The following is a 14,033-nucleotide window of genomic DNA, read 5'->3' as shown; positions in this document are numbered from 1 at the left end:
ATCCACACTGAGGGGGGAAGCCCTTCGCGACCTTACTTAGCCCCCGGCAACTTACTTTTTTATATATAAGAAGTATCCGTACAGTTATTATATAAAGCTGTAACCGAGGGTGTCCTTGAACATATTTAGATGTTCTGTGAATCAGTGGACAACCACAGCTAATCCACACACACAAACACACACACGGAATTAGACATCGGGGTTTCCCGAGAGCTGTGACTCCCAGGCAGGCCGGGGCATCCTTAGACCTTCAGCCCTGCCCTCCTCCTTAGCATTAATCCGGCGGCATTCCCTCCAACATTAGCTATTTATGGCACACCTACATAGGAAGAAATCTCCTTAATCTAAGGCAATGAGAGCAAAGCAGGAATCCCATTGGGTCGGAAGGTCCTGTGCCTCTGGATTCCTCCATCAAGGCAGGCAGAAACTTTTCCTACTCTTGAGAAAATACGCCTTGCGGATCTGAGCCGCAGAGAGCAGACAGGGCTGCTTTTGAGGAGTCTCTGAACTTCTTCTGTCTGTTTCCACCCTCCCTTCCCTCCTTTGCCCTTTTCTTTATAAAACCACCTCAAAGCAACTCCACTGCCGTTCAGACTGCGAAACAGAAACCGCTGGAGTCACACGGTTCCTGCTTTTACCAGATGGTATTTATTAATCGCCAGAGAGCGGCGGGACGGGGCTGTCCAGGGGCTGCCTTGGCTGGCAAGCGCCGGGAGGCTCCAACCACGCGGCTCCAAAGGAATCCAGGGCCGAAGGGAGGCGTCCGGGGGCGGCTGTCAGTTAAGCAGGAGCTCATAGTAGGGAGGAGAGAGTCTCTCTCCCTTCACCCTGCAAGCAGCCCGAACGCAAGAAAGGGAGAGAGACGCAAGCAGAGCTGTAAAGGTCCCCGGCGCTGCGCAGGACTTCCTTACCCAGATCCCGGCCAGAAGCCCTGGTCTTTTCCGTTCCTTGCAACACCGGCGGTTCCTTCTCTGTCTCACATCTGCAGATGTTAAATTTATGGCAGCCTCCCCACCCCCAGTTCCAAGTATGTGAACCAAAGAGAGCCCCCCAGAGAGGATCTAAAGGAGCACCTCTGGGGTGAAGGCCGATAAGCAATGGCCTTTCCGAAGGGAGTGACTTCGGGGGGGGGGGGGGACGACACACTCTTGTTTCCTGCCGCTGCTTCCTCAATCCCACAAACAAGCGCCACTTCCAGGCGAGACCCCAGAAACCGATTGGCCGGGATATTGCCTTAAAAATATTGGGCGCGTGTGCGTGCGTAATAATAATGTTTAAAAACGAAAGAGAAATGCCATCTCATGGAATGAGATGATGGAAATCTCCACATTTACAAAAGCAACGGGGAGAGAAAGAGGAAGGGGGGTGGGAGCTGACTCAAGCTGCAACGATTTCTTCTTCTTTTCCTTCATTTGCACAATTGTTTGAGAACACTCTGTGCCCGGATGGCCCGTTTATTTATTTATGCCCGTCTCCGCAGGCAGCGTTGCGGAACACGTGAGGCATGTTTATGAATGGAGTTGGCCGGGACGCCGCCCACCGGTGACCTGAAGCACCGGCGGCGGCACGCAACGGACGGCAGTCATAACATATTGCGGGGAGGGGAACGGGGCGCGGGGAGCGAGCGGCGAGCTTGGGGCACTGCCTTCCGACCCGATTGTTGTTACATTCCACCCCACTGATAAATGCAACACGAATCAATTCAAGACCCCCCCCCCGCAAAATAATAATAATAATAATAATAATAATAATAATAATAATAATAATAATAATAATAATAATAATTCACCTTTGGGCACTGGGAGAGAGGCAAGCTTCTGATCAAGAGCTCGCCTGCTTATTTAGCTCATTATTATTTTTTAAGTAGTAGCCTTCCCATCATCGTTTCCCTGCAATATATTAAAAAGTCACCACCTTCTCCTTTCTCTTTTCCTATCACTTAAATGTAATATCTGCGATGCAAGAGCCTCAGCGAACGGACAGGCCTGCAAGTGCAATCCAGGCAGGATGACTCGAGAGGAAGCCCGCCCACCCATCTGTCCAAGGGGACTTTGGTGCAGCAATAAAACTGCAAGCACATTTGCTAAAGCTAAGCAGGGTTCGATACTATTTCAAACTGGATGAGGAACCACGTGTTGAGATTGCTGCACTGCAGGGGGTTGGACTAGATTACTCTCGGGGATCGAACACACTAAATTGATTGATACCAACTGGATCCCTGGAATCCACTATTTCTTTGTCCCTGAACGCTGCTCAGTTTTCAGCGGTTTTGATTTTTATTGGACTTTCTGCATAAGCCCCGCCTCCGTCCTTCCCTCTTCCTAGCTCCTCCGGCTCGCGCACGATTTCCTGCGCGCGCGCCTCTGCGCGCCCACTACAACATTGTTTTCCTGTTTCAAAGCTGGGGCGGATGGTTTGCAGAACCCAAAAATCCTAAACAGAAAGCACGAGTTGGAAGCGGGGCGGGCGCGTAGGGCTCTTCCTAGAATTAACACCCCAACAAAAGGGCTGGGCGGAAGCGCCTCGGGCCTGTGCGACTCCCACGGGCTGCCAGTTGACTTTGCTGACGCAAGATTTCAAAAGTTGCATTTTGGCTAATCCGTTGATTTATTTTTTATTTTTTAAAAAAACACTCATACAAAACCTTTCGACTCGAATCCTTCAAGAATTCGGGCGGTAGGAAAAAGCCGGGGACCAGTCCTCCTTTATAAGACCGCTTTGATTATTAACAATAATAATAACAATAACGAGATCCCCCGGGGAACTCAACCCTGAACTACAGCTTCCTCCGCTCCTTTCCATTACACGTATCTCCCCGCGGCCTTTTCCTCCGCCAGCAGCGGCAGGGCAGCACCCGGCAGCCCCCGGCGACACACAGCCTTTCTCGCAAACTTTACAAGCCTCGCATCGCCAGCAGCTCGAAGGGCCGGCGGCGCCTGGGGACTTCCGAAAACGCGCATGCGCTCAAGTCCCCGCTTTGGCTCCTCCTTGCCTGAACCCGGCGAAACTGCTCCTCCGCAGCCGCTGCAAGACTCAGCCTTGGAGCCCCATTCATTCGCGGCTTCATTCACTTATGTTGCTCTAGCGATCAGGTGGCACATGATGCCGAAGAGTCTCCTCTGTGTGCCCCCCCCCCCGCCTTGGCCACTTTTCGCCTGCTTGACCACACAGGAAGCTGCTTTTATATATACTGTATAGTCAGACTCATGGTCTCCGCTTGGGACCCCCAGTCAATCTGCCCATGTGATCTGCTTAACCGGAAATGCCTGCCAACTGGGATGGTGTTTTGGCCAGTTCACTAGAGGTCGTAATCCACGATGGCTGAGCTCTTCTGCCTCCCCTGTTGGAGGCAGCTCGCCTCCGGATACCAGTTGCTGGGAATCGCTGTCGTCCTCCTCAGGCCCTGCTTGCCCCCCCCGGGGGGGCTTTGCATAGGCATCTGCTCCCCCAATCTGGGAACATGGATGGCGGGTTAGATCTAGGCCAGTGGCCGGAGGTGGAAGGGCGCTTTTTACATTCGTAGGAAATGCCAGCAATCGAACCCGGAGCCAGATTCTGCATTCTCAGCATGAGCCACGATGCTTCTCATCTAATGTCACTGAGCCAGCCAAGGTCGTTCTCATCCTCATAGCACCATATTCTTCAGCATCATTTGTGCTCCCACAACATTAGTCCTGTGGCAGGTGGCTGGGTGAAGCAAGCCAGCTGCCCTGGTGAGCCTTCTCTACCAAGAGCGCAAGATTTGCATTCTGAAGGTCCCAGATTCAGTCCCCGCAGCATCTCTCGGTAGGGTTGGGTTTGGGGAAGGAATCCCTGGAGAGCTTCTGCGGTCTGCCAGCCAATACCGAGCTTTGATGCACTAATGGCCTTGGGAGAACACATCCTATGGTATTCACTACATCCTTGGAAAGATGCACTTGGAAAGAAGCCCTGCTGTAATACCTGCCCCCACTCCGCAAAAACCACCTCCCCCAAACATTTAAGTTGCACTGAGGCATCCAAGCCATTGTTCCACTCCTTCGTCCTCTTTGACAAGCCACCTTTCAGGGAAGCCCGCACAAGTAAAGCGAGTTCAAGGCAACATTCCTATGGATTTGCCAAGGAATGACCTACAGGCAGTTTTCCCGTAAGACTTAAGCCTCTAGCATACAAAACCATGGTTTTTACACAACTCTGTCCATCCACTCCCCCTCCTCCTGCTCTTTCAGAGGAGATTGCCTCGGAGCTAAGCTTATCAGCGCACCCAGAAAACAATTGAGCCTCCAGCCCTTATCTCCAGCCGCATCTGATAGGACTATTTTAAAGAGAGGGACAATATAAAAGTGTCCATCTCAACTCGAGATTCAAGCGCTCTCTTCCTTCCCTAGGTCAGAAGTTGTTGTGAAAGTTTCCCACCGCGGAAAAATATATATATAATGTTAATTCGACCAACCTTTCAGCGAAGACTTTTCTTCTTTCCCTCTCATGGTGTTTGTCTCTTTCACTCTGCCTGCTCCTCAAGATCCCACCACAAGTGCCAGGAGCCGCCGTTTCGGCAACCCTGTCGGGCTTTGTTGTATTGTAATTCCCAACCAAAAAGCGTCTCCTTCTTTGGGCCGTCCGGCTCTCCGTCAGCTTGCAGGGAGGCGGGCGATGAAATAAAGGAAACGAGCTGATCTGGCTGCCCAGTTTATGAACCTCGTATTAAAGGTGATTTACATACCAGAGAACTAAAGTTCAACAAGAGCCACGTTGTTGCAACATAAACCCTGAGATTGACTGAAGTCAACACTTGCTTATTATATATATACTGTATGTGTACACACACAGAAACATGCCCACACACAAACACACACCCAGCGCGGCAACTAGAAATGCCGGTCTCTTTTAATTGATGCAGCAGGAGACTTGAATCAAAACACAATTTGGGAAGGAAGGAGGGAAGAAAACACAGAGGGAGGAGGAGCCTGCGTCTGCGATCCCAAAATGCCCGCGTGACTTCTTTAATGTCCCTGTCTGTGCCCTCCAGGTATGGTTGGACATCAGTTCTCTCCAGCCCTAGCCAGTGGCCATAAGATTATGGGAAGAAGAAGAGGACGAGGAGTAGAGGCAGCCGGGCTCCTGAACATTTGCCATTCTTGTTATCATTAAGATTTTTTGCCAGCCCTTCACAGCAAACTATTTACATGCGATGTTAAAAACCATCAAGACAGATTTGCAGCCCAGCTACATCCCAGTTTGCAGCGTTTCCCACTGGTATCTGGTTGGCCACTGTGAGGACAGAAACACTGGACTAGATGGGCCATTATCTTGCTTGCTTGCATTTATATACCCCACCTCTGCTCCAAAGGGGGTACATGGTTCTGTCCTGGCCCGCTCTACAACAACCCTGCGAGGCAGGCTAGGCTGAGAGGCGGTGACTGGCCCGAAGGTCTCTCAGGGAGCTCCACGGCCCAGTGGGGATTTGAACGCTGATCTCCCAATTTCATAGCCCGACACTCGAACCACTTCCCCACGCTGGCTTTCTTGTGTTCCCCACCTCTGATGTGGTCTGGGAACGCTGGCTAAGGGTTCAAGGATGGGGATGGGGGATGTGGAGGCAATCCGGTGTTTTGTTTTGCTTTTTTAACCGTCGTGGATCATTGTAGGAAGAACCAGGCAGGCGACTTGAGCTGAAATGGGTTGAGGAGTTGGGTAGGTGGGGGATGGGTATCGTCTTACTGGAAGCTTGAAGGCTTAAGGAGGGGGCAGGCCAAAGGCAATGCGGGGAGACATCGCCCTCCTGCCCGCCTGCCTCTTCTGCTTCATCCCCGCGTCAGATTTGCGCTGGACGGCGACGGCAGCATCAGGCGGCGTCCGGCCGAGTTCCTCTCCGCTTCCCTTCCCGCCCGCCCAGCCGTCCGCTCCACTTCCCCCCTTTTCCTCTATATAGCAGCGGCGGGAGACAGCCGGGCTCCTGCTGCACACATGTCGCTTGCGCAGGAAAGGAGGCAAGCTGCGCGGAGACTGGCAGCCTTTTCCTCCCAGCCAGGCCAACGGAGGGGCGTGTGGAGGTTGGAGCCGGCGCCCCCATACCCCGCCCGCAGATCCTGGCACCTAAGCGCTTCCGAAAAGGAAAGCGACAGCTATTGCAGGGAGGGCTTTCCCCGCCGCCTGCGCCTCGCCTGCATCCCTCTGACGTCTCTGGTCCACAAACTCACAGGAGAGAGAGAGAGAGAAAGAAAGCAAAGGGTTAATAGCCTCCGACGGGGCGGTCGCTCCTGTAGTTTAAGTGTGGAATCGGCGACTAGGGGGCGCTCGAGCTCACTTCCCTTTCTCGTGGTAGAGGAGGGGGAAGGGCGCTTTAAAGAGCTCCCACCGTGGACTCCCTGCAGCGAGGAAACAACGCCGTGTCCCCATTTGGAAGGGACAGGCGCGCCCCTCGTTTTAAAGCCCCTGCCCCCTTACGATTCGAGAACGCGGCAGCCCTGCTGCTATCTGTACGAAGGCTACGGCCGGCAGATCAAAGGCACTTTGAAATTCTTGGCACCTGCAGTTGGCAGGCTGTGTCCCTGAGATGAGGGGTGGTTCAGGTCCTCGCTTTGCACGACGGCCTGCAGCACAGTTAGGACATGTCTGAGTCCGGAAGCTTCCCAGGCTGCTGGGACTAACTGACCCAGAAGCACAGGAAGTGCTCCTCCCTCCGTCCCCAAATAAAGCTACAAAGGAAGGAGGCGCAGGGCAATTTATTTCCGAGACTTCAGCATCCTCACTGGCCTTGCAATACGGCGCGTGGATCAGCGTAGCGATGGTTTGCATTAGCTGCGTGCCTTCCTCGGGGTAATCGCATGAACCCAAGACATGCTGAGTTAGACCAGTAGCCCATCACGGACCAGAAGTGGCTCGCTAATGTTTCTCCCAGCCCCACTATTATTTCGTAGAAATGTATGGGATTGAAACCAGTGGCGCCTGCCTAACACAGTGTTGCATTGAACCTCTGTGCTGACCAAATAGGCCAGCAGGATCAGTGCTATACAGTGATAGTAGAAGTAGCCCCCTCTGCAAGGTTCATGGTTACCATAGAAGTATTAAGACTAACAGCTTTTGCATGCAAGACCACGTTTCCAGGTTATTTTGATGGCTTGATTTTCTGTAATGTTCCAATTCTAACCACACTTATTGGGGGATAAGCTCTGTAAAACACAGCAAGACTTACTTCTGAGTAAAATATGCTTAGGATTGCATAGATTGATGGGTGGTAACAATGACAGGTGCTTATAGGAGACAATGTAGTAATCAAGGACGTCTTAACTGGTAATGGTGATTTGCCAGTATTGTGGTTTGACTCCGTAACCCCCCAAGTAGATGCAAAGACAGGTACCTAAATGTACCACTGGCAGAGGTGCAAGCTCTTGCTAGCCCCAGCAAATCACTCTGACGTGTGTCTGTGGTGGTGGTGGTTGTTTTTGTTGTTACAAAGCACCTAGAATAGATGTATCTACACACAGCTTCATCCAACTGGTCTGTCTGTGTCATGTCACAAATCGGGCTTCATATGCAACAGCTCTTTTCAAAGGCCTGAGGACTGATGCTCCTGCAAGCCAAATATCCATTTAAGCCAAAGCACTGAGTTTACACCAGTAGATCCCCAATCTGAAAATGTTTACTTAGAAGTAAGACCCATTAATTCCAGAAGAATGCATTGCTTCCAGATAAGTATGCCAGAACACCAGCAGTCCAAATCAGCAACATGACTAATGTCCCAAACATTTGCTCTCAAGGGATCTTAGTTATGATTTTGTTCTTGTTTCTGTTGGATCAGACCCTGTTACATGCAAACAAGTCCCACTGATCAGAAAGCAATTTGTTTCCACATTAAGTGCCCTTTGGCTTAGGCTATTTTTTTGTGTGTGTGTGTGTGTGTGTGGAAATAAATCCCCCCTGGAATCAGTGGGCCTACTTGCAAGTAATAGCCTCAAACTAACATGGTTTTGATGCAGAATAATTTAGCTGCGCTTTGACCCCATTTAAATAACTGTGACAAAGCAGTCACACAGCTAAGTGAAGTTCCATTGATTTCGATGGGAAAAAATAATCTCAACTAACAGCCTGGGTGGTTTGTGGTTCCTAGTCCTGTTTAGCATACTGAGACTGCTGGCCTCGGTTTCACTGCTTTTCCTGAGCTGCAGAATGGATGTGGCAGTGTACATATAAGCTGTTGACAATAAATAGGACACATTTAATAGATTTAATAATAACCGATTTAATTATTGCAATAGCAGGAGGCTGCCGAAAGACTGCTGGACACTTCTCCAGCAAGGAGATTGATATTGGCTGGGAAAGCTTCTATGGATCTGATTTGAGTGCCATATTTTGCCAAAGATAAATTTGCTACCTATTTTACAGTATTTCAGTTTGCTGCTGGCCATATCATGGGTTTATGGCACTGTCAATAAGAAGCTTTAATGCCAGGGGATTGGAAGTGCAGGATCATAAAGTGATGAGCCTCTGAACTAGGAGAAAGTAATTCCCCAACACGGAAAATTACAGCATCTCTTAGCTGGCGTGACCTGTAGTTAAAAAGTATCTGATACTTTCAGCATTGCTCCAATATTCCGTTATTGTTGGTTGTTAAACTAGCTGCAGTTATCAGAGAATTGTGACCTGGTGGTGACCTGGTGCACTCCCAGAGGTGATGGTCTGTTTGCTGCCTGCATGACCCAGCCCTTAGGGGGCTTCCAAGTGGAGAATTTTGTAAATCATAGGATTGTAGAGTTGGAAGGGACCATAAGGGATCATCTAGCCCAACCCCCTGCAATGCAGGAATCTTTTGCCAAACAATGGAAAACTCAGAAGGGAAATGGGGATCAGTGCCAGTCTAAATTGGACCTGCATTTGAAAACCCACACTTGCAAGCTTCTCTCCCTGCCAAAAGTTATTAATGGACATGAGGAAACAATGGTCTGGAATGCCCATGTGGTTTGCAATTGGCTCTAGCAAAGAGGTTTGCTCTGTGTTACAATGGACTTTCTGATTCATTGCCGATTAGTGATGGCTGATCAGGGTATTGTGAACAGTCTCATGAACGATATATAAGAAGTGTCTATAGATTCTGAAATGTGTGGTGCTTCAGGTTAAGAACAGTTTCAGGTTAAGAACGGACCTCCAGAACAAATTAAGTACTTAACCCGAGGTACCACTGTAATAATTTATTATTTATACCCCGCCCATCTGGCTGGGCCTCCCCAACCACTCTGAGCGGCTTCCAACAAAGTATTAAAATACAGCAGTCTGTTAAACATTAAAAGCTTCCCTAAAGAGGGCTGCCTTCAGATGTCTTCTAAAAGTCTGGTAGTTGTTCTTCTCTTTGACATCTGGTGGGAGGGTGTTCCACAGGGTGGGTGCCACTACCGAGAAGGCCGTGGCCAATGCTCAGGGTTGATAGGACATGTAGTTTAGCAGCAGTTTAGCAGTGTGTGTGTGTGTGTGTGTGTGTGTGTTTAAAGATGGTTGTAGCCTATCTCTAAATTCATCACTGAATTCATCCTGAAAGTTGTTATTACTGGTGTAAGTATCTGTGAAAAGTGGATAGCTGTTTCTGAGATGGGGCCCCAGGTTTAAAATGCAAGAAGTACTGTACGTCATAGCTTCAAAGGAGTTAATTTGTTTATGTAGCCAGAGTTGAAGTCATGCTTCTGCTGCTTGCAAGAGGGTTGTAAAGCAAACACAGAAAAAAACGTGTTGAGCCTTATCTGAAAGCGAGATTGCTTAAGTCCCTTTCTAAAGCACTCAGATCTCATCTGAAATTACCCCCATAAGCATTCACATAAGCCTTTGTAACTACTGTGGTGATCCCCACTTTGTTGTTAACAAACGCTTATTATGTATGTGTATGTCAAACCGTGCTCCCACTTGAAAAGTATGCGTAGGCCCACTGTGCTTCAGCCGGTCTGAGGTCATCCTGACGAAAGCTCTGCAGTCAGGCAATGCCTGAAGTGTTGACCCAGTTATTTGAGGAATGTTTGCCTTTGGATGTTGCAACCACATGGTCACAGTTCTCTGGGCCAATTACCTTGGCTGCACCTGGAGCAATCCCCCCCCCCATCAATTGCTTCCATTCATACCTTAGTCAGTGTTTATTAAGAAGGATCAACACACACGCATAATGGCTGTGCACACATCAATTAGCACAGATCTGTTGAAGACAAGCTGGTTGGTGGAAATATGTAACCGCAGCAGGACTACAGCCATAGGACAAGGATAGGATAAGTGCCATTATTAAATCACTGGCAATGTTATCGCCACGCATCTTTAATTCTTGTAACTGAAGAAGGCAATGCATATTCCACGTGCTGCTGCAACAGTGTAGCCTGCACTGAAAGAAGCTCCACTGAAAATAGAGAGAACCAAATTAAGGAAAGTCTCAAATGTTCCATCAGGAGCCAAGTGGGGAACCTGTGACCCTCCAAATGTTACTGGATCACAACTACTATAATTCCTGGCCACTGGCCATGCAGGAAGGTGCTGAGAGCAGCTGGAATTGGACATTACTGGAGTGTCTGTGACCAAGCTGTGGTGCTCTAGGCCAAACATATTTCTGCTAAGAGTGTTTACTGTGTTTTGGTGGAATGAATAATTTGTTAAAGATGGACACCTGGTTTCAAACAGGAGTGGCTTTTCTGTGACTCTCCAGATGTTGTTGGATTCCAGCTTGGCTTAGTCCAGGCATCCCCAAACTTGGTCCTCCAGATGTTTTGTGACTACAACTCCCATCATCCCTAGCTCACAGGGGCAGTGGTCAGGGGTGATGGGAGTTGTAGTCTGAAAACATCTGGAGGTCCGAGTCTGGGGATGCCTGGCTTAGTCAATGGGCAGGGATGGTGGGAACTGAAATCCAGCAACATCTGGAAGTCTACTAGTTAGCCATTTTGCTTTAAGCAATGCTGACGAGCTATTGCTCATTAAATAGTAAAGTTTCCTTTCCTTCCTGCCCTTTCCTTCCTTATCTCAAAAGGTTCCACATTTGGAAATCTGCATGTTTAATTATATTTAATGATTACTTGAGTACACGACACCTCGTTAATCAACACAGGGCCAAACTGCATGAGATGCTAAATGCGTCAGTAGAAGTTGCTTATCTCTTTCTTTAACTCAAGCAGGGACCATGATAAGTGATAAGCCTCCTATGCCACAGTCCCAACAAAAATCATTTGTCCAACTGTATAGGAGAATCCTCACCACCACATATGGAGTCTTTGCTCTCCAACAGAAAGCAGCTTTGGGACAGGGTCTGCCCTTGGTTGGGCATCAGCACCTCCTCCACATGTGCCATGGTCCCAACCCCAATTGCACAGCTGTCACAGTGAAGGGGCAGAGTTAAAAGAGAGAGAGAAAGAGAAGGAGGGGAAACTTCCAGTGACATTGCCATTTTAAACAAGGCAACACAAATCTTGTCTTTTTGGACAAAGAGATGTATGCCAGAAAAACATCCTGTAATTGTCGTTACCATTCTAGCCTAGTAGCCATGCTTTTGGTATGCTGTTGTTAAGTCTTAGATTATTATTCACTGCATCATTCATGCTGCTATTTAATTCTCAGCAAGTAATTACATGCTCCTATGTTCTATGCACATAAGGGCCTGGCTTCCTACGGCAATTATCTCCCTGCAATCATATTTCTCAGGATGTGATAGTCAAAATGAAAAGGATGGCAAATTGATTTCCACTATCAGTTAGCTAAATTGATTTCCACTATTTGAGGATCTCATTATTACCGTGCCGTTTGATTTTCATTTGCCTAAGTACTACACTGATTATCCTGCAACCTGGCGCAAAAACAAACATTTACTGCTGAGTGGTATTTAGAATCTCAGGATTGTAAGGTGGAAGAGTAACCCAACACACCCACACCCACCCAGATGGATAACCTAATGTCATCAAGATTACACCGCATGGCACAAACTGAATGCAGAAGCCAAAAAAGAAAAAGAAAAAAAAGAGGCACCATTGGAGGATTCCCTTAAAATGCAAAAAGCAGCTTTGGAGAAGCAATCTTGACAAGATTGTGAAAGAAAGATAAAGAGTTGAACTTCTCCTCTGCACTTTCCACAGACCTGAGGCTGCTTAAGTTTCCTCTCTGCTACTCTTTACATAACAACAACAAAAATCCTGATTCCTGACCATTAATAGCATTCACACATTTTTGCATTTGCACTATTAATGTAATGTAATGTAATATAGTTTGGCCTTCAATCAGTAACGGCGGTTGTTAAATCCACCAGATGTCAAGGATATTATCTCTCGCATGGCACAACTATATTTTTTCCTTGTTCCTCCCCGAGCTTTGGACAAGTTCCTATTCAAAGGAGTTCCTTTGACCCTCATTCTATGCATCTATAATCATTTGTCTCCGCCTAAAAATATAATGGCTCTCAATGAAGCCAAGAGTTTTGTGTACTGGAAATAATCCTGCCTATGAAGCATCTTTCCAGTTGATTTGCCAACTAAAATGCAGAGTCCTGCAGAGGCAGCAGGACAAGCCTTCAGTGAAAATAGCTCTGGAGTTTAGATATTGTCTGGGGGTGGGGCTGGATATTGGGATTGCCAAAGACAATTCTGACCATCACGTAGGAACAGAGGAAATTGCCTTGCAGTAAGCCGGATCACTGGCCTATCTAGTGCAGTGTCATCTTGTCTACACTGCCTGGCAGCAACTTCCCCAGTCCTAACTGGAGACACAAGGGATTGAATCTGGGATCATCTGCATTCCAAGTATATGACCTACCACCAAACTATGGCCGTTTCTGGTGCAACTTTTCAGATGTGGCGGGGAATGCATCAATGCTGTAAAATAAAAACTTTCAACAGCAGTCAGTCACAGGGAACTTGCAGACAATGTCAGGGACTCTGCCAGTTCATGTGACAGATGCATGCAGAATACAGAACATGCCTGTGGAAAATTACAAGTACTAGACTGACAGAAAATCCTCCCAGGACCATTCTCCAGCTATTTGCTGCTTTACACAGAAATCCAAACACTCTCCACCTGAAAGTTGCATTCCAGCCATTCCAGTGGAAAAGACACCCTGAGGAGTGAAACTGTCTGCCAAAGGTTCAGGGACAAGCGTGTCCCCTGGATGATTCAGCGGACAGGTTAACTTCAAAGTCAAGCTGGAAGCACTAAAATGGAAACATTATCAAGGAGCCTAAGGGAGCAAACACTCAACTGGAGCCACGGGGCAGCCAGAAAAAACAGAAGCTGAAGCTGATAATCCAAGGCTATCTGGCAACCTATACAATCACAGATGCAGTATGACCTGACTTACTGAGGTTGAATAGGATATTAAACACACACACACATGGGACCATCCTGATGTTTGACCTTAGTCAAACAGCTGCATCCCAGGAATAAAGGTGAAGACACATATATCCAAATCTGTGCATATTTTGTTACGTCATAGACATGGTGCCATAAAGATGCCGGTAATCCCTCTAGGTCAGGCATCCCCCCAAACTCGGCCCTCCAGATGCTTTGGGACCACAACTCCCATCATCCCTAGCTAACAGGACCAGTGGTCAGGGATGATGGGAATTGTAGTTCCAAAACAGCAGGAGGGCCGAGTTTGGGGATGCCTGCTCTAGGTGATTGCCTAGGCCTCTTTGTCTGGTCCTCAGGACCAGGCCTCATACCTCCTCTCTTCACAGCCCCTCACTGGTCCTGCCATGCACCCTGCTTGAGCATGCCATTGCCTGGATATAGGTTAGAGAGGGGTGTGTGAAAGTACCTCATACCTCATGTTACGTACCTCATACCTCATGTTACGTTTGCTTCATGTTACGTCCTGCAGCGACCCGGAAGTACCAGAAAGGGTTACTTCCGGGTTTCACCTATCGTGCTTTGTGCATGTGCACAAGCACCAACTCACGCCACGCACCTGCGCAGATATGGCGCTTCAGATTGCTCTCTTTTCATGTTGTGAACAGGCCTCCAGAACGGATCCCGTTCGCAACCAGAGGTACCACTGTATGTAGAAACATGCCTATGTACCAATTAAAATGAACATTATTTGCTTCACT

At 48.3% G+C, this 14,033-nt stretch overlaps 1 protein-coding gene across 3 annotated transcripts in view; it reads right to left on the bottom strand.

Annotated features, from left to right (window-relative positions):
• Nucleotides 1-14,033, bottom strand: part of SGK1 (serum/glucocorticoid regulated kinase 1) — a 71,987-nt gene that overhangs the window by 7,843 nt on the left and 50,111 nt on the right. The window contains exon 1 of one of the 3 annotated variants that reach the window (XM_081907166.1): nucleotides 4,433-4,624. The exons of 1 other annotated variant lie outside the window; for it this stretch is intronic. In XM_081907166.1, coding sequence (XP_081763292.1) covers nucleotides 4,433-4,466 — 34 coding nt within the window. In that variant the 5' untranslated portion in view covers nucleotides 4,467-4,624. Of the gene's footprint in view, nucleotides 1-911; nucleotides 1,043-4,432; nucleotides 4,625-14,033 lie in introns of those variants that run through there. One more of the 3 variants, XM_081907167.1, reaches the window with a different exon arrangement.

This window comes from Podarcis melisellensis (genome assembly GCF_964234715.1).
Source record: "Podarcis melisellensis genome assembly, chromosome: 3".
Taxonomy (NCBI): domain Eukaryota; kingdom Metazoa; phylum Chordata; class Lepidosauria; order Squamata; family Lacertidae; genus Podarcis; species Podarcis melisellensis.
The sequence above is the reverse complement of the archived record's forward strand: the minus strand, read 5'-3'. Positions and strand labels throughout refer to the sequence as shown.